The 20,566-nt window shown below is 42.7% G+C and overlaps 1 protein-coding gene across 6 annotated transcripts in view; it reads left to right on the top strand.

Annotated features, from left to right (window-relative positions):
* Positions 1 to 743: 743 nt before the first annotated feature.
* ABLIM1 (actin binding LIM protein 1) overlaps positions 744 to 20,566 on the top strand; it is a 336,400-nt gene continuing 316,577 nt past the window's right edge. For 5 of the 6 annotated variants that reach the window (XM_042239061.2, XM_060404730.1, XM_060404731.1 and 2 more), the window contains exon 1: positions 744 to 947. In XM_042239061.2, coding sequence (XP_042094995.2) covers positions 935 to 947 — 13 coding nt within the window. In that variant the 5' untranslated portion in view covers positions 744 to 934. Of the gene's footprint in view, positions 963 to 20,566 lie in introns of all 6 variants that reach the window. The other variant, XM_042239058.2, reaches the window with a different exon arrangement.

Here is a 20,566-nt window from a genome sequence, read left to right as displayed (position 1 = left end):
GTTGTAAGGTTGCTTACAAGCATCAAGCTCTAGTCCATAAACCTCCAAGTAGTAGGATATTGTTCTCTTATTATGCATTTTTTCAATTGTACTCTGATAAATAGAAAAAGTGCATTTGTTTCAGCCCTCAGCGACTAAACAGCCCAGCCCTGACACTTCAGAGTTGACACAATAAAGCAGATGTGTTTAGTAAAGCAGATGTGTTGAGTACAGATCTTCCTTGGGTGTGTTGACTCAAGCCCTTGCGCTAAGTCAGCCCTGCTCTCAAGGGTCCTAGGAAGAAAAGTCCGCCCATCCCACCCAGCCGACTTCGAAGGGGCTCACTACTGGCTTATCTTGCTTTGAGGCCTTTCTCCTACCGAGGGCCCGGCCCCGCTGGCACCGCGGTCTTCCCCTCCGGTCCGGGGCATCACTTAGGGGAGGGAGCAGAGCAGCTCTTTCCTGCTTGCTTTCTCAAAGACCGAGCGGGAGGCTGGACGGGCACTGGAACAGCAACACCGTTATTATTACTACTATTATTTTCCTAAGGGCTCGGGGCGGGGAGGGGAGCCGCAGCCCTCTCTGCACGCCGCCGCACCTCGCTCGCTCGGGGACAAAAGCTCGGGCCGGCGGCGCCGCGGAGCGGGCGGCGCGTCCCCGCGGCCGCTGGACCGGGCGGGCCGGGCGGGCCGGGGAGGCGGGGAGGCGGGCCCCGCCCAGCTCGGGCAGCCGGCTGTCAGCGCTGCCGCGCCCCGCGGGTCCCCGCGTCCGCCGCGCCCCCGCCCGCCGGCCGCGCGGCGCCCAGGTGTCCTGCGGGAGGCGTCCCCGCGCGGCCAGCCGCCTCCCCTCGCGAGCGGCCGCGGGTGCGCCTCGTGCGTCTCGGAGAAATTTTCCTCCGCACGCCCTGCCGGGTGTCTCCGCCGCCCTCCCGGCTCCGGCTCCTGCTGCTTGAACCATGTCCGCCAGGGGTGAGTGGCGACCAGGTGGGCGCCGTCCACGGAGCCCCCTAGCCGGGCCCGGCAGGTGCAGGAGGGCTGGGGGCTGCGAGAGCCGCGCCGGCCCCAACCCGGCCTGAAACTTTGGCGTCGGATCCCTGGGTTCTCGGCTGCGGGGGATTGGCGGGGGGTGTTGGGGAGGGGGAGAGTAAAGCGGGGGTGGAAGGAAGCCCTCGTCCTTGACCTTGATCCCCGGATGTGGGCGAAGTCTGAGGGCCAAGGTCGGTGTCCGGCTCACCTGTACTAGCTGCACGTCTGGGCTGGCAGGGCTTGGGGGATGGGCTCGCCGCTGCCCGCAGCGGCTTGGAGGGCTAGCCGGGAGGGAGGAAGAGGTTTTTTTTTTCCTCCTTTCTTGTTACCATTTTGCAGCTTGATTATGGAAGGTATCCAGGGCTTGATGCAGTAAGATTTAAAGCTGCAGTGCTTACACCCTATTAAAAAAAAGTAAATTCCCTACCTGTGCTCCTCTGTGCATGCATCTCCCCTCACCCCCAGAGAGTTTCTTCCTGGAGTGAAACGATTACGGCAGGTGAAACTGGGCGAAAGAAAAAAAAAAAAATCAGGATTGCTTTTCAGGCGAGAGTGAAGGGAATGTATTCCTTCCTTACCATCTGGAGCCAGTGGTGATGCTGAGAGAGTGGGTTAGTCATAGCTCAGTGGCTGCTACTATGAGTGAAATATTAAAGAGATCAAGTCATTGTGCAGCTTGCCAGCAATGAAAACGAAGTGACTCGGTCGCTTTGCCATAAGCCTTTAAGGAAAATGTTGATTATTTTTAGAAAGTATATTTGCAAAGCAAGAATTATCACCCCTTTTGATACCCTGAAGCTTTAAGAGGAGTTGCAGAGTAATTTTTTTTTTTTTAAACACTGATGGGTTAACGCTGCTTTTTGAGGGGAGTTTAGGTATTTAATAACATGTGTTGCTTAACTCAGTGCTGCTTTTCAAGGTTCATTCTGGGGCATATAATACATAAAATAAATTATATCCAGGATGTTTAAACTCCTTTTTGAACACACTGGTCTTTGCTGAATATGGTTGGTTAGTTCCGTACCTGGAAATGAGGTGGTACCAGCTGGGTGGAGTGATAGAATTTATATTTGCAGATCTCAGGCTACAGAGGTGATATGGGATCCTGAGAAATTACCTGCCTAGTGATGTCTAAAAATTTGTGTGTGTTAGAGAAAGAAAAAAGAGGGTGGAGCAAATATGATTATAGGGGACTGGGTGTATGCGGGATCTTCAAAGTGATTCCAGCTGTATAATCATTGAATTGTGTTCTAAGATGGGAGCTTTTGGTCCTGAGTTCTGTCCTAAGTACAAGGAAGATGTGATTAGTTCTCATAGATTGTAAAACTCTCTGTGATCAGAGTCCATCTCTGATGGTTTGCACCACTCAGAGCCCTTAGTACACAAGACATTGCTCACTGTAAGAGCCAAGTCACCATCACAAACCTTGGTACGTCCTAGGAAAGAGCATCAGGTTCATTAGGTAACACTCCAGTTTCACCTGGTCTCTGGTTCCATCTATTACAAGCTTTCTGTGGTTTATCTGAAAATATGAAATGAAGATGGCCTCGGTGATTTCAGAGGCTAGAGCTCTGGCTTGAGTCCTGGTTCATGATTTTGTTTTTGAACCTGGTTTCAAACATGATGATCTGGAGTTGGACACAAATCTTCACTCAACGGTCTTGCTTCCGCTTCAAACTCCATGTTGATAATCTTGTACTTAACAGTTTAAAGTATGACTCATATTGCACGGGGAGAAAAAAACATGATAAGTATTAGTAACTGCACCCTTAGTATGTGTCAAGTGCTTCACATGCATTATATCAGTTAGTCCTCTCAAACAGTGAATCAAGAGATACTGTTATTACCTCTCCATTTCAAGGTGAAATGAACTGAGGTTTGGAGAGATTGTGTAACTTGCCTGAGCTCAAACGGTTGGTTGATGGAGGATCCTGATTTCTACCCAGAGCTGTCTGACTTCTGATTAGTAGAAAGTCTAGTACAGTATCTACTGAATTAAGCTTATGTGGAAAAATGTCTGTTTGCCATTTATTTTTTATGAAAAATATTTTCAGAACCAAATTCTACTATGCTTTTGTAATTCAGTATCTGCTCTCATTTCTAATCCTGAAAGTAGAGATAAGCTTTTATGGTTTTGTTATGTCCACTTAAATACCTAACTTATCATTAGGAAGGTCTTTAAATAATGGGGAAGATAAATCTTATTAATTTAAAAAATATATTAACTTATTTCTAATATCTAGACTCATAGGTTATGGTAAGGGTAGATTTTTTTTTTTAATTGAAAACACTGAAACTAATTGAACCTAATAAGTAATTTTATTAAAATATTTTAGAGTAAAAAATATTTTTAATTCACTTTCTCTTTAAGATATAAGGTGAGTACTAAAGTTTGATTCATTAAATTAAACTAGCAAAAGATATTCCTAAATTCCATGGAAGGCCAGCTAAGACACTCCACATCTTGTGGTCTTTTAGAATATTATCATCAAAGACTTTTAACTTGATATCATATTTTTGCTACTAGAGACCAAAATGGAGCTATCACGTCTTCATTTTTGAATTGACAAACTGGAGAAAATTGTAGCACTTAGAATAGTGTTTCTAAACTTGGGAAGAATCATCTAGGTAACCTTTTCAGAAGTGTAGATTCTTGGGCCTTATTCCAGGTCTAATGGCTTATAAAGTCTAGAGGTAGAGGCCAAACATCCATAAACTATGTGAAAAGCTCTCAAGGTAATTCTAAAAATCATTAGATTAGAACAGGGTCAAAGAATCATCTGGAGTATAGTATTATTAAACATGCTCTTACCAGGGTTCTGCTTCAGATCTATGGAATCAGAATATTCAGAGACAGGCCTGGAAATCTGAATTTTTAAACAAACTTCAGTTGATTCTTATGTACTAGCCAACTTGGGGGCTATTGAATTGAAGCTTGTTCCTTTTAACTCAGGGTTTTTTATCATCCGGCAAGTTTTGAAAAAAGATGTTTTTGAGTTATAAAAGTAATACAATAAAATTATCAATATATTAGTATAATCAAAATATGTCAATGTATTAATTGATGTATTAAATATTTTAATTATAAAGTATTTTAGTAAAATTTCATCCAGAAATATGTTAAAAATGAAAATTCACTATTTTTACTCCCTACAAAATCCTCAGAATTAAGCATGGCTAACAGTGCCTCTTATGTATCCTTTCTGGCATTTTCTATCTGATTAGATTTTGGTTCAGTTCAATAAATATGAAATACTTATTTAATATATAAGACACATGGCAAACAACAGGCACTATACACAGAAAAGATTGCTCAGGAGCCTATTAGTTTTGCAGAAGCTTGAGTCTTGAGAAAATAGATCCAAGTGTGTGAGGGTAGAGTCCATAGCACTGGCAGAGAAGTAACTCACAGTATGTATGCTCTAACAATGTTAGATCAGTTTTGCTATCTGTTTTTAGAACTTAAATAAAACTAGGAGCAACCTGGATGCTCACTCATCAGAGAATTCGTGACTAAATCATGGCTCATCCATATTGTAGACTGTTAAGCAACTATTAGAAAGAGTAAGTTAGGTCCATTTGAGTTAGGTCCATCTGAAGTGATGGCTATAATACATTATAAGTGAAAAGAGCAGTTTTAAGATTTTATATATATATATACACATATATATATATATAATGTATGATCTCAGTTCTATATATTGTGAAAAATCTCTAACTATGCACATGAGTGTGTGCCAGGAGCATAGAGGAAATCATAGGGCAGTACACACCAAGCATTTAACAGTGGTTAAAAAAAGTCAAGGATAAAAAATGTTAGACAAGGAGAGGGAGGGAAGAGAGTTGGCTTTCCTTTGAATGTGTCTTTGTGTTGTTTGATAACAAGTAGCTGCTAAGTCACTTCAGTCGTGTCCAACTCTGTGCAACCCCATAGACGGCAGCCCACCAGGCTCCCCCGTCCCTGGGATTCTCCAGGCAAGAACACTGGAGTGGGTTGCCATTTCCTTCTCCAATGCATGAAAGTGAAAAGTCAAAGTGAAGTCGCTCAGTCGTGTCTGACTCTTAGCGACCCCATGGACTGCAGCCTACCAGGCTCCTCCATCTATGGGATTTTCCAGGCAAGAGTACTGGAGTGGGGTGCCATTGCCTTCTCCGATAACAAGTAGATATAACTTTAAAAGATTGACTTGTTGTTCAGTTGCCAAGTCATGTCCTACTCTTTGCAACCCCATGGACCTCAGCATGCCAGGCTTCCCTGTCCTTCAACAGCTCCCAGAGTTTGCTCAAACTCATGTTTATTGATTGAGTCAGTGACGCTATCCGATTATCTCATCCTCTGTCGCCCCCTTCTCCTCTTGCCCTCAGTCTTTCCCAGCACTGAGAGGAAAGTCAAATAAATAAAAAATGTTCATTTCATGTATTCATTCATTTATTCAAGTCAATGATGTAGATCTGCTTTCATTTATTCAACAAACAGATGTTATGTGCCTGCAATCAGTGACTAGGACACAGCCTCCTCCCTCAAGGCGCTCACAGTTCTGTGGGGGAGACACATACATGCTATTTATAAAAGGATGTGCTGAGCGTGCGAGAGAAAGAGAGAAAGTGGGCCGGAGAGAGTTCTGATGATAACGAAGGAATGACATCAAATGTAGCCATGAAGGGTGAGGACCATGAGATCAGGTGAGGCTTCCTGAAGAAAGCAGGGACTTTTGGGAGAATGGCTATAGCCAGATGAAAAAGGATGCGGTGGGGGGAAAGGCTTTCAAGGGAGACTCAAGCATGAAAGAAACAATTCTATGTGTGTCAACCTGGAAAGCAAATAGGTGCAGGATGGCATGTTTGCTAGGGAGAGGGGAGCCAGGTCTCAGTGGAGTGAGGCGGTGCGTTGGGCACTTTGTGGAAAGGTTGAGGGGGTAGACATTTTCATTTATGGAAGTGTGGTTCCAGGGAGCATGGTAGAAGGATGTCAGCAGTGGACGAGGCGTGTGGAAGAGGAGGGAAGAAGCGCGGGGCAGGGAGAGTGAGGGGAAGAGGAAATAAGGGAGGCTGAATCTTCTCTGTCTGTCCACAACTGTGACTGCGGGAATGAGAGAGATGGTTGGGCACGGTTGGCCTCAGATGTCTTAATTTATGAGCAGCTCTGGCTGCAGAGTGAGCTGAGTCCCAGACAGCCCCGGCTGAAAGGCAGAGAGGTGGTGAGGGCTGCCCACTCCAGTATTCTCGCCTGGGAAATCCCATGGACAGAGGAGCCTGGTGGGCTACAGTCTGTGGGGTCTCAAAGAGTTGGGCATGACTGAGTATGCATGCTAGCCAAGCCCTCTGCTGGACCGTGGCTCTTCCCTAGGCCTGGGGCACAGAGGGACTCCAGGAGTCAGAGCTGTGCTCACCTTTGCTGATGTCACCTTCCATGCTACAGTAGGCTCAACAAACATGAATCTGCTAATCCGTCAAAATGGAGACTTCCATTGCATTTCTTCTTTCCGTAACTCTTTCTCTCTGTTATACCTCTAGTTGCATCCCTCTACCTTTATCACTTTCTTTCATGGTGGTGTTGCAGTGATTAATGCACTAAGATGATTAATGCACTGGCTTGTTTGGTGTTACAGGGGGACCAATTTTTTGGCCTGAATTAGCTAGAGCTTTGCTTCTCTTTGAGTTCCAGAACTCTCAGCAATTTATCGAACTGAAATAAAAGGACAATATACTTCAAAGCCAAGTTTAGCCATTATAAATTTTGGTATTAAAAAAAATAAAACAACAGCACACTGCACTTCTGGAAGTCATTTTCCACACGTAAATGAGTTCCAATTAAATAAATAGATTTTTTTTTACATGAGAGAATTACTTTTGTTTTTGTTTTTTATAATTATTTTTTTGGCTGCCCTGGGTCTTTGTTGCTGCTCATGGGCTTTCTCTAGTTGCAGCGAGCAGGGACTACTCTCTACTTGCCGTGTGTGGGCTTCTCATTGTGGTAGCTTCTCTCATGGTGGGGCATGGGTTTTAGGGCGTGTGGGGTCCAGTTGTGGCTGTGGGCTCCGTCGTTGCAGCTCAAGGGCTCTGGAGCACGGGCTCAGTAGTTGTGGCACATGGGTGGGCTTAGTGGCTCCACAGCATGTGGCATTTTCCAGCACCAGGAGGTGTGCATTCTTGCTGCTGCTGCTGCTAAGTCGCTTCAGTCGTGTCCGACTCTGTGCGACCCAATAGACGGCCTCCCACTAGGCTCCGCTGTCCCTGGGATTCTCCAGGCAAGAACACTGGAGTGGGTTGCCATTTCCTTCTCCAATGCACGAAAGTGAAAAGTCAAAGTGAAGTCGCTCAGTCGTGTCCGACTCTTAGCAACCTCATGGACTGCAGCCTACCAGGCTCCTCCGTCCATGGGATTTTCTAGGCAAGAGTACTGGAGTGAGGTGCCATTGAGGAAATAAAACAGCACTAATTCAGAGTGCCCTTTAAAATGGGAGATGAAATTTTGTAAAATTTATGAAATAATCTCTCTGAGATGGTAAATTAGTCTTCATCATCTTTTATGGGAGAAATGTTTCTTTTTTTATGAGCCTGTAGACTCAGGTTCTTCTCTAACTCAGTTCACCTTAGTGTCTATTAGCACAGGTAGTAGTGATCATTTGATACAACTTAGACATTTTGTTGCTCCATTCACAAGGGAAAGCTACTTTTTAAGTCCTGAACTGTGTGGTGCCATTATCTGCTTAATCTCTGGTTTCTGATTGTTCAGTAGCCAAATGAAAAAGAATGTGAGTGATCAGTATTTCACCCTGGTAAAGCAGCAGTCTCTTGGAATATCATCCATCCATCCATCCTATAAACATCTATTCAACCTCCTTAGAGTTCATAATAAACATCATCAAATGAACAGCTGTATGTCTATATTAAATTTTATGATGTCACTTGGAGTTGACGTGTTGCCTACATTATCCTAGTGTGGTGGGGTTGTTCTCTCTCTAAATGTGTAACACTAACTGGTTATAAAAGCTCATGCCAAAAGCAGCTATTTTCTTCATTTTCCCTACAGACTTCTTGATGTTTTTTGAAGCTGTGTGGTGCTCTCCTGCAGCCCATCTTGGTGACAGTGTGGCAAGGTTAAGAAGGTTCCTATGCCTCTACCCCATGGATAGAACAATCCCTGTGTCTCCCTTAGCTTCTCCTGGGGCACTTCCATGTTTGGCTCATGTTTCCTCCTGTACAAGTTAGGGAATGCTCTTTGCTGCCTTAGTAAATACCTCATGATTTAGAGCACAAACATCATCATTCTGTCACAGGCAGCAGGCTGAGGAGAAAACCAATTCGCTTACAAACTGGAGAGGAATTTGCTGTGAGAGTGAAGAGTAGGGGAGTAGGAGGGGAAGATGGAGAAGGAGGGAAGGAGAAGGGGAGAGAGAACATGAGAGCAATAGGGGATGGATGTAGATTAAACGACTATTAAACATTGAAAATAGAGATATCAGGTTTGAGTGAAACAGATATTTGCTAGTGTAAGTTGAATTATCACATTTTTCTTTGTTGAAAATGAAATAGAAACTAGTGGAGTTGAAATTTATGTTAGATATACACAGGATTCCACAATTAAGAAAATACATCCTTTTTTTCCCTCTCCCTTCCCCCAAGAACAGAAATGCCAACTATTTATCTGAAAATTTATTGGCAGCAAGCAAGAAGGCACTGTGATGGGTTAATTCATGCCTATTCAACCTTCTCCACTGATATTTAATCAGTTAATGTTCATTGAACCTCTTTCCTAGAGCAGCCAGATTTATTCTAAATCTATTCCTGAACTGATGATGCTAATAAATTAATGAAGTCATTTAAAAAATATTTATTGAGCACTCTGGAGTGAGGATTGTCATGATTTTGAGGGAGAAAAATATTACAAAGTGTTAGAATTTGTGATTGAATGAGGCTGGAGCAAATAAGGCCGATAGATGTTTGTTGCTGACGTTTGATCTAACATATGTGTATCACACAAGTTATCATCCAAATTGGGATACTCCTGTCTAAGGCAAATTCTAAACCAGATGGAATACTGGGATGACAGGTATAGAGTGGGGCTATCTCCTGCAAATTGGGGCGGCGCCCTTTCTAACTAGTCAAGCTTCCAGCCAGTATGTGTTTTGGTGTCAGCGTGTTGCTCAGTCTCAAAGGATAGAATTTTTGTCAACATCTGATTATCTGTGTATAGTGTTAGCTATGTTGTATATTCAGAGAAGGTGATGGCACCCCACTGGAAAATCCCATGGATGGAGGAGCCTGGTGGGCTGTAGTCCATGGGGTCACTAAGAGTCGGACATGACTGAGTGACTTCACTTTCACTTTTCACTCTCATGCATTGAAGAAGGAAATGGCAACCCACTCCAGTGTTCTTGCCTGGAGAATCCCAGGGACAGAGGAGCCTGGTGGGCTGCCATCTATGGGGTCACACAGAGTCGGACACGACTGAAGCGACTTAGCAGCAGTAGCAGCATGTTGTATATTACCTACATGAAAATTTAACTTGACTCCTAGACTGGTCATCTCTTCCCCATCATTCCAGCACATTTCTGAGCAGTTTTCTCTCATGGGAAGTTGATATGCTCAGGTATAATTACCATTGTGCTTAGTCACTCAGTGGTGTCCAACTCTCTGTGACCCCATGGACTGTAGCCCACCAGACTCCTCTGTCCATGGGGATTCTTCAGACAAGAATACTGGAGTGGGTTACCATGCCCTTCTCCAGGGGATCTTCCCAACCCAGGTCTCCCTCATTGCAGGTGGATTCTTTACCATCTGAACCACCAGGGAAGCCCAAGAATACTGGAGTGGGTAGCCTATCCCTTCTCCAGGGGAACTTTCTGACCTAAGAATCAAATCAGGGTCTCCTGCATTGCAGGTGGATTCTTTACCAGCTGAGCTACCAGGGAAGTCCATAATTACCATTATAGACTACCAATAACATTTGATATGAAGTTAAACCCAAATGAATTTTTAGAAAGTTTTAGAGTAATTCACATGATAGTTTTCTTCCTCTGAGATAAATTATCTAGAGAAGGAAATGTTGAGTGCCTTTCATCCTCTATAGTCATTTAAAATGAGTGGCTCTGGGGATTTCCCTGGTGGTCCAGTGGTTGAGACTTCACCTTCCAATGCGGGGGGGGTGCAGGTTCGATCCCTGATTGGGAAGCTAAGATCCCACATGCCTCATGGCCAAAAACCAAAGCATAAAACAGAAGAAATATTGTAACAGTTTCATTTAAAAAAACTTTTTAAATGGTTCACATAAAAAATAATCTTTAAAAAATAGTAAAATTAGTGGCTCTGTTTCTTTGTAAAGTAAGTAAAGTTGCTCAGTCGTGTCCGACTCTTTGTGATCCCAATGACTGTAGCCTACCAGGCTCCTCTCTCCATGGGATTCTCCAGGCAAGAGTACTGGAGTGGGTTGCCATTTCCTTCTCCAGGGGATCTTCCCAACCCAGGGATCAAACCTGGGTCTCCCGCATTCCAGGCAGACGCTTTAAACTCTGAGCCACCAGGGAAGCCCTGTTTCTTTGAGTTAGTGCAGTTTCAAAGCATCTTTAGCATGTGTAGCCAGCTCTACCTGTGGTTGTTCTTGGACTCACTACCTGTTTGATGGCTCTCAGTCAATGTATTTAAGATCTGTTTCCCCAGTACATTCTATTATCTTATTGGAAAACTTATCTAATATGTATTTTCCAGTATAAAGAAATTGTCCATATTTTGTTTTATAATTACTGGGTGGGCAAGTTCTTATTTAGTAGATGTACCCACGAAATCTTTTGTATTATTCAGTTCTACATTAGGATAAACATGGAAGCAGAAACTGTGGGTCAAGCACCTCCAAATTACTTGCTGATTGATTAGAGGTCGTATGATTTTGGTCCTTTGTTAGAAAATTCCTTCTTTAGGCTTGCATGAGGAAGAACTCTACATGCATAATTACTGTTATTCACATCTTAATACATCAAAGTGCTTTATTCTGTGCTGTGTGTTCTTTTCGCCAGCTCTTTAACTTTATTGCATATGAGAATAATATTTGATGGTATATATGTAATCATGCTGGAGTCAATTTATAAATAGTTTTCCCTAAAGAAAATACCCTCTAATACATTTTGCTTAAAACCATGTCTAAGGTCTTTACCCGTGCTTTTCTTTCTCAACTTATTGAGAATTCTTAAAAAAAAAAAAAAAAAAAAAAAACCTCATCCACAACAGGGTAGCCATCAGAGAACTGAATGCTAACAATGAAGGGAAATGAGGACAATGAAGTAAACAGCTATTTCTGGCTTTTAGCTCCAAATAGGAATGAACAGAAGGAGAGGAGTTCCAGAGTCTGGGGAAAGGAGGGTGGGGGGGAAAGCCATCATTTTTCAAAGTTAAAAAATGTAGGTTGGCAGTCTCTAATGGCTTCTAGGGAGATTTTTTTTTTTTTGTTATTCTTGTTCTGTGTAGAACAAGGGAATCTTTATTTTGATTCATTTAAGCATTCAGGTGAGCAATGAGCATGAACACCAGTGATGGTTTAGTTTTTTCACCAGTTCCTTAGCTGCTGTTTATTTTAGGAGAATCTATTCAGTGATTAGACACTTTACATAAACTATAGAGTTGGAGTTGTAAATATTGTATTCTTTTTTTTTTTCTTTCTGGTCTTTCTGTAAGTATTAGCTGAACACCTGCTAAGTCTTCAAGTTATTCCAGGTGTTGGAGTGGGATAGTCCCTTACCAAATAAACCTGTAATGGGACAAGCGGTAACAAAGTGCCATGAAGAAATAAAAAGAAGAGTAAGGAGGAGAGAGGAAGTTGGGGAGATGAGAGACAAGGCAGGTGTTATTTTATTTGGGATGATAATGGAAGGCATCTTTGATAAAGTGATGGGGGAGCAGACCTGAAGGAAGTGAGAGGTCATGCAGATTCTGGTAGAAGGGTTTTCTAGCCAGTGAGATAAGCAGTGCAGAGGTGTTGAGGTCTATACAGTGTGTGTGTCCTTGGACCAAGGGAGGCCAGTGTGGCTGGATCAGGGACTGAAGGGGAGAGATGAAGTCATAGGGTGGGGCAGGGGGTGGTATGTCAGACTGGTCCTTGCAGGCCACGTGAGGGCTTGAGTTTCCCTGAGTGAGACTGAGTGAGTTAGGAGGTCTTTGGATAGTTCTGAGCAAAATTGTGACATGATTTGATACAATTTAAATGGGTCACTCGGTCAACAATATAGAGAATAGATTACAGTGAACAAGCATAGATGCAGGAAGACCAGTTAGGAGCTTATTGTAATGGTCAGAACAGGAGAAGATATGACTTAGACCAGGTGGTAGGAAAATGACTGGTGAGAAGTCAGTGGATTCTGGAAATCTTTCTAAGGAAGTGCTTTTTGGACTTGTGGATGGGAGGGAGCTTGGAGTAAAAGAAGGGGGAGAATTGTGAGTACTTCTCTCTTCTCAGCCCCTGGAAGGACAGAATGGGGAAGAGTGTTGCACCAACAGGTTTGTGGGGTGGGAGAACCAAGTATTTTGGACGTTTAAATTTGAGGTGTTTCTTTTAGGTATTCTGAGGATATTTATTGTGTCCATTTTACAAAGAGAAAAAATGAGGCCTATAGGAGCAAAGAACTTGCCTGATACCATCTAACGGATAAGTGGTTGATCCAGGATTTAAATTCAGGTCTTGTTCATGCCAGAGTGTGTATTATCCACCACAATGCTACCTCTTTACATTAGGCTGAAATACATGCCAGAAAAACAATGCATCTAGTTTTTACTTCCTAATTATGATTTCTCCTTCTATAATTTTCTGCATTTTTAAACATGGCTTATGTTTAAGAGAGGGAGAAAACCATCAGTCACATTATCCCAAATTCTACTATTTATTAGTGTTATCATTGTTAGCATTGCAAAAGTGCTACTGAAATATGAAGAAGCATATTATGGCATTCATTCATTCATTCATTGATCTGGTCATTGAGTGCTTGTGATAAGCCAGACTTCAGGGTAATAATTGGCTCCTCCACTAACAGAGCTCCCAGGCTAATGAGATTAAAGGCATGTGTCACCGACTCTGTTGCTGGGAGAGATTGAAGGCAGGAGGAGAAGGGGGCGACAGAGGATGAGATGGTTAGATGGCATCACCGACTCAATGGACATGAGTTTGAGCAAGCTCCGGGAGTTGGTGATGGACAGGGAAGCCTGGAGTGCTGCAGTCCATGGGGTTGCAAAAAGTCGGACATGACTCTGCGACTGAACTGAACTGAACTGAACAGAATGTTCAACATTGTGTGACCAGTGGTGATGGTGGGACATACAAGGTGCTGCAGGAGCACAGAGGAGGGAACTGGCTCCATCCTGACTGGAGGTGGGGCCAAAGCAGACTACAAAGCAAGTGATGCTGAAATAGGGCCTTAACCAATGGCTGCCAAATGGGAGAGGTGCTGGAAAAGCATTTCAAACATAGGAAACAGTGTGCTTTTATAATTTTAAAAACAGTAGTTAAGGATATGAAACATTAAGAATAAGACATTTGAAGTGAAATGTTAACATAAAGGAACAATATCAGGAAACTGAAAAACTACCCTGAGAAGAGATGTAAAGATTTAAGTCATTGAAGAGACCTACTATGCTCTTGGATAACAAGACGCCATATTGTAAGCATGTTCATTTTCCCTAAATCTCTCTATAAAAGAATGAAATCCTGATTAAAATGCCTACAGAATCTTTTTTCAGAGACATGGCAAAGTGGTACTATTATTAATCTGCAAGATGCCTGTGTGGGCTCAGTTGTGTCCGACTCTTTGTGACCCCATGGACTATAGCTCGCCAGGCTCCTCTGTCTATAAGATTTTCCCAAAAAGAATTCCGGAGTGTGTTGCCACTTCTTCCTCCAGGGGATATTCCTGACCCAGGGATCGAACTCGTGTCTCTTGCATTGGCAGGTGGGTTCTTTACCACTGTACCACTTAGGAAATTCTGAAAGAGAGGTGTAACTAAGGGAGTCTACCCTACCAGCTATTCAGATGTAATATGAAACTATAATAATTAAAACAGTTAAATATTGGAGAGAAATTAGAATAATGGAAAAAGATTATAGAGTACAGTGAGTGTACATATGCAATTTAGTTATAGTAAAGTGGCAATTTAAGATCATTGTGAGAAGAAAGATTCAATAAATGCTATGGGTACAACTGGCTATTTAGAAAAAAGAAATCTGGGCCCTTTAATTCTTCCATCCAGGCATACACAATTCCTAATGTATTAAATCATTAAGTGGAAAGTAAATGAAACAATAAGTGGTCCTAGAAGAAAACATAGGTGAATTTATAGCCCGAGGATGTTAGAAGATTCTTGACCTTTTCTACAGGATACAAGGCTTAAAAGTCATTAAAGAAAAGATAGATACATTTAACTACATACAAATATGAAAGAGCCCAGCCTTCTGTCTTGTATCACAGGGCCCCTGCAGGGCTGCATTGACCTGGCCATCTCCACTGAGGAAGTCCAGACAGCAGAAGGGGCCAGAGAAGAGGCCGAGATGGCCAAGGTGGGGGTGGGGGGTACTGCTGGGGCCTTTAGAGAGCGTGGCAAGTGCTTTGACAGTGTCAGCGTCGGGGCTCAGCTGAGGACCTCTCTGAAGTTTTACTCTCTGCACTAAGCAGGCTAGACAGATTCTGAGAATGGCCATCACCCCTCGCTCCACAAACACAGAGGGAGGGTTTTCAGTACCAGATTATGGGTGCAGCGCCGCGGGCGGCAGAGCCCCCGCCGTGCAGAGGCCATGTTGCACATCGGTTGGATAACCGGAATCGGAAGGCTTTTCCCCCTCTTCCTGCTTTTCAGAACATTGGCATTCCTTAGGATAGTAACGGCTTAGGAATGGCACTACGTGGCCGTCAACTTTAAGGTCAGTTCTAGGCTGCCTGGTGACAGTGGCTCACCCTTACCACAGAAAAGAGGGGACACTGTGGGTCGGTTGTGCTCCTGCAGACAAAGGGGCAGAGGAGCATTCGGAGCCAGGCTGGAACCGGCCGCCTAATGAACTCATTTATCTCAGCCTTTTCTCTTCCCAGAGCCAAGCTGCCTAAGGTGATAAAGAATATTTACTTGCTGGTGTTCTGAACATTTGACTTAAGTGAGCCTCCTGTTAGTGGTTCTTGGAGATTAGCCAGCCTGTTTCTCTGAATCCCTTTGATTAAATCAGCGCTTGCTTGGGAGGCATACTTTTGCCCTGGTTTCTCTGCTAATAAACACATTTTGAACTTGGTGGTAAACTCTACTCTTCCTCTAACAGTTACACTTCCTCCCCCCAGACTGTTTCATTTTAGTGTCTAATCCAGTGACAGTAAACTGTGCAGAGCTGTCTGAGTGCCTCTATCCTCTCGGGTTGTTGTTCATTCACCAAGTCGTGTCCGACTCTTTGCAACCCCATGGACTGCAGCATGCTAGGCCTTCCTGTCCTTCACTATCTCCTGGAGTTTGCCCAAGTTCATGTCCACTGAATTAGTGACGCCATCTAACCATCTCATCCTCTGTTGCCCCTGTCTCTTTCTGCCCCCTGTCTTTCCCAGTGTCGGGGTCCCAGCATCGTCTCCTAGGCTGTGAATTCTAGGAAGCCAGAGAACGAGTGTTGTAAGTGCATTCCCAGATCCTAGCCCCACCCCAGAGCTGGAAGCTGAGTAGATATTTAATGAACAATTACTGAGAGATTGGGAGAAGAAAGGTTGCAGTCCATGAGATCCGCAGTCTGGTGGGATGCTCAGACATATGAAGAGGGGTAGGGGAATTTCTCAGTCCTTTTGGTTGAATGCTTATGTTGGACATGACTTGAAAGTTCGTTTCCTCACATGCCTCTGCTGTTAAGCCTGATCAAGGACACAGTTTTTCCTACTTGAAAAGGAGTGTTTGGCATGTGCATTCTAACTCCGTCCTTTGTGTTCTTCAGTGGGCTGAGTTCTGGGAGGAGAGAAGCTAGACTCTGATGTGGTTGCTCTGATGGGCAGTTTCACCCCTCTTGTTTCGTATTCCTACATGGTAATGTATACCCCAGGGACCCATCTGTCATGAGGCTCTGGGATGTGCAAGGATACTGGGGTATAGATTGGGTATATTATTGTGTTGCCCACTGTACCTTTCACTACAAATTAGTCCCCTTCAAAGTCTCCTTCAGCTATTTCCAAGAGTTTCCTAAGGTATTGTCCCACGTGTCTTATGTTTGGACAGCAAGCTGCAACCCTGCTACCGTGGTGTAGACAACATCCTTGAGCGCTGCTGTATTGCTGGGGCTTCTGGTCACCTCTTCCTCCCCCATCCAGTCTTGGCCATGGTCTCCTTGAACTGGTTTGAGCTAAGCACTGCCAGAGGTGCTTTGCCAGAGTGTAACTGAGACCAAGGTGTAACTTAGAAAACTAAAAAGGCAAAAGCTTCTTTCATAATCCTAAGAGCTATAGCATCACTGTCCAGGGAAACTCTTTTGACTGAAAGGAGATCAAACCAGTCAATCCTAAAGGAAATCAACCCTGAATATTCCTTGGAAGGACTGATGCTGAAGCTGAAGCTCTAATACTTTGGCCACCTGATGGGAAGAGTAGACTCACTAGAGAAGACTCTAATGCTGGGAAAGACTGAAGGCAACAAGAGAAGAGGGCAGCAGAGGATGAGATGGTTAAATAGTATCACGAACTCAATGGACATGAATTTGAGCAAACTCTGGGAGATAGTGAAGGACAGACAGCGAAGCCTGGTGTGCTATGTAGTCCATGGGGTTCAAAGACTTGGATACAACTTAGTGAATGAACAGCATCAACAACACACACATATGCTTAGATTTAAAATAACAAATAGCATAAATGAGAATGGAAAGTCCTCATCCTTTGAAGTAACCATCGTTACCAGTTCCTTGCAATTCTCTTAAGAAAAGTTTTGTGTGTACTAGGACATTAAAATCAACCTATTACCTATAAAACAATGATCTACTTGCTTATTTACTTAAAAACAAACAAACAAACCCAGTTTGCCTTTTTTCACATAATGTATTGAAGTTGCTTTACCTTGGTTTCTACAAATATAGCTAACTTTTTATTTTTTTAATGACTGCACAGTGTTCATGCAGAAGGTTGTACCACACCTGATTTGATAGATATTTTCCTTGTTGGCTTTTATACATGCTGCTGCATTGAGCATCTTTGTGCATATATCTTATTGAGATTTTTAGAGCATGTTTACAGTTTAGTCTCTAAGTTGTGTCTGATCCTTGCGATCCTGTGGACTGTAGCCTGCCAGTGTCCTCTATCCATGGGATTTTTCCAGGCGAGAATACTGGAGTGGGTTGCCATTTCCTTCTCCAGGAGATCTTCCTGATCCGGGGATCAGACCCAGGTGTCCTGCATTGCAGAGAGATGCTTTTAGAGATAGCCACAGGTGTTAGCTATAATTTTTAATGAGGCTTTACTGATGGTTCAGAGAAAATGGCGAGGGAGCGTGGTCCCCTGTGCGGCTGACTTCCTCTGGGCTCTCTCCTGTGTGTATCTCTTGCCTTGTGCTTGTTCAGTCTCCGCCCAGTAGGAACAGCTTGTTTCTCCAGCACTAGAAAATGTTACAGACATCTCCTTTATATATATAAAGGGACAGACCACTTCGAGCCTAGAGGAAAAAAAAAGAATATATATTTTTCCTTACTTCATCTAAAGCCAACCTTGTTGCCTGTTGCAGGATTCATTTTCTCTAGAATGACCCATGGATTTTAGGATAAGATATTCACAAAACAGTATGGTGCTGATACATTTCACAGAGGCTGGATTATTTATCTTTATTCATGATCACTCATTACCCTCAGTTAAAAAAATGAAACCTGAAAATTAATTCTCTTTAATAAAGACTGAGTCCAAATCTCCCCACTTACAGATAATCAAATTGGCAGGCTCTCCACAGGAGACAGCATATTCTAGTGGGAAGAGCTGGCGGAGGAGCTGGGAGATTGGAGTCGTACTGCAGCTCTGCTTCTCCAGCTGTCTGATCGTGGGCACACCGTACAACAGACCCTGACCTTGGAGCCCCATTTCCTGTTCCCACCAATTCCCTCCATGACCTCAGAAGACTCTTCTGCTACCAAGTCTTGAAATCAGAAATGAATTTCCAGATCAGATGATTCAGTTTTGCTTTGATTAAATTCCTGTAAGGCTTCACTCTTGGCTGGAGTTTCAGCAGGCAGGAGCAGAGATTAGCAGCATCTTATGTAAGGCTACTTGGGCAAATGGGTTGGGAAGGGGCTGGCTGCCATCTCAAGTCATGGCATTAAAATTTTAGGCTGCTCTTGCCATTGCAAGCTGTGACTGCTGATTTCCTAGGAGAGCTGATAGAATTTCCAGGAAGCTTGTGGTGGGTTTGGTGTTCTGAAGCCAACAAATTAAAAAAAAGAGAGAGAAAATTTTGCTAGTAAAAGGAGAGCATTGTTTTTTTAGTTTGGTTGTTGTAAAATGTTTTTAATGATGCTGATAGCAAATTCTGATCAAGGAGCCAAAGCCTAAAACTAACAGAAAGCCTATTTTACTCTTTGAAATGGTCATATGTGATTCATTAAGTTGGTTGGATGAATTTATATGGGAATTGACAGATAAGGCTTAATATAAGAATATCATATCTAACTTACAAGAGAATTTAAATACCAACTTTTGTATGGGATAGAGAGAACTAGAAAAATATCAGTATCTTCTTTTTTTTCCATGCCTCTTTTTGTTATTTCTGGTACCAGTCAATCAAACAAAAAATACCAAATATTTATTGGTAAAGAGGAAATGCAGCTGACTCATTGGAAAAGACCCTGATGCTGGAAAAGATTAAAGGCAAACGGAGAAGGGGATGGCAGAGGAGGAGATGGTTAGATAGCATCACTGACTCAATGAATGTGAATTTTGAGCAAACTCTGGGAGTTAGTGAAAGACGGGGGAGCCTGGCATGCTACAGTCCACGGGGTCACCAAGAGTCAGACACAATTTAGCGGCTGAACAACAGCAACAATATCAACAAAAGAGGAAATGCAAATTTGAGAAGTGGGGGTTACCTACTAGAGTGTGTGTTCAGAGCTGCTCCTGCTTCCCGACATGGCTCTTTGACTTTGCAGTGACGCATCAGTGAGTGTTTTCATTTTCTCTTTTTGAACGAGTTTGGTCATTAAGGTAGCTTCTCCATCAACCTCTTCTGTCTTTAGACTTATGATGGTCAAAGTGTGCAACATCTTTCTCAATTAAGAAAAGAAAGTCAGGGGGGAAGGCTCTTATACACTAATTGACTGTTTTTAGTATACACAATGATTTCTACTTCCGAATTATTCATTACAGAAGAAAATATTCCCCAGGAAACTGAAGTTGGGATGCTAAATGTAATGGATAAAGTATGACTTTAATGTCAGCACAAGTTTTATTTTGAAAAAAATTTTTTTACTGTTTTATTGTCTAGGCAATAAAAGAGGAATGACATTCAGTGGAAATATATTTCATTAATAGAATGCTAGAGGAAAAATGTTTTCTAGGAAATTGTTGTATATAATATATGTTTAAAATATAGTAGAGTGCTTTTCAGATGTTATGAATATTGATGCTATAAAGCTTTGGCAGAAGAGGGATGTGTTCTATCTGGCTTCGGTTTTGTTGAGAAGAATATCAACAACATTTTTTACTTTCCTAACCTTTTTTTTTCAAATTTATTTCCTAGTCATCATTTGAGTTTTTTATGCTGCCTAAATTAGACTATAGATGTAAGTGCACTTCCTAAGGAGAGTGTTTAAATTTGCTTCTCTAAAGGAGTTTTGGTCTAATGTTGGAGAGGATGTGGAGAAAAGGGAACCCTGGTACACTGTTGGTGGGAATGTAAATTGATTTAGTCGTTATGGAAAACAGTACAGAGATTCCTCAGAAAACTAAAAATAGAACTACCATATGATCCAGCAATTCCACTATATCCATTTCTAATATATACAAAAAATGAAAACACTGATTTGAAAAAATACATGCATCCCAATATTCATAGCAGCATTATTTACAGTAGCCAACATATGGAGCAACTTGAGTGTTCATCAACAGATGAATGGATAAAGAAGGGATAAATAATATACAATGGAATATCACTCAGCCATAAAAAGAATGAGATTCTGCCATATCCAGTAACATGAATGGAGCTAGAAAATATTACGATATGGAAATAAGTCAGACAGAAAAGGACAAAAACTTCATGATAACACTTATATGTGGAATCTAAAAAAAAATACAGATGAATGTATAAAGCAAAGCAGAAACAGACTCACAGATATAGAAGGCAAACTAATGGTTACCAGAAGGGCAGGGGAAGTGGGAAAGGGCATAAGAGGGGTATGGGTTTAAAAAATACAAATAGCTAGGTATCACATGGGCTTCCCTGGTGACACAGATGGTAAAGAACCTGCCCACAATGCAGACGGCCTGGGTTCGATCCCTGGGTTGAGAAGATCACCTAGAGAAGGGAATGGCTACCCATTTCAGCATTCTTGCTTGGAGAATTCCATGGACAGAGGAGCCTGGTGGGCTACAGTGCATGGGGTTACA

The sequence above is a fragment of the Ovis aries genome, chromosome 22 (genome assembly GCF_016772045.2).
Source record: "Ovis aries strain OAR_USU_Benz2616 breed Rambouillet chromosome 22, ARS-UI_Ramb_v3.0, whole genome shotgun sequence".
NCBI classification, from domain to species: domain Eukaryota; kingdom Metazoa; phylum Chordata; class Mammalia; order Artiodactyla; family Bovidae; genus Ovis; species Ovis aries.
Note: the sequence above shows the minus strand (reverse complement) of the source record. Positions and strands in the feature narration are given on the sequence as shown.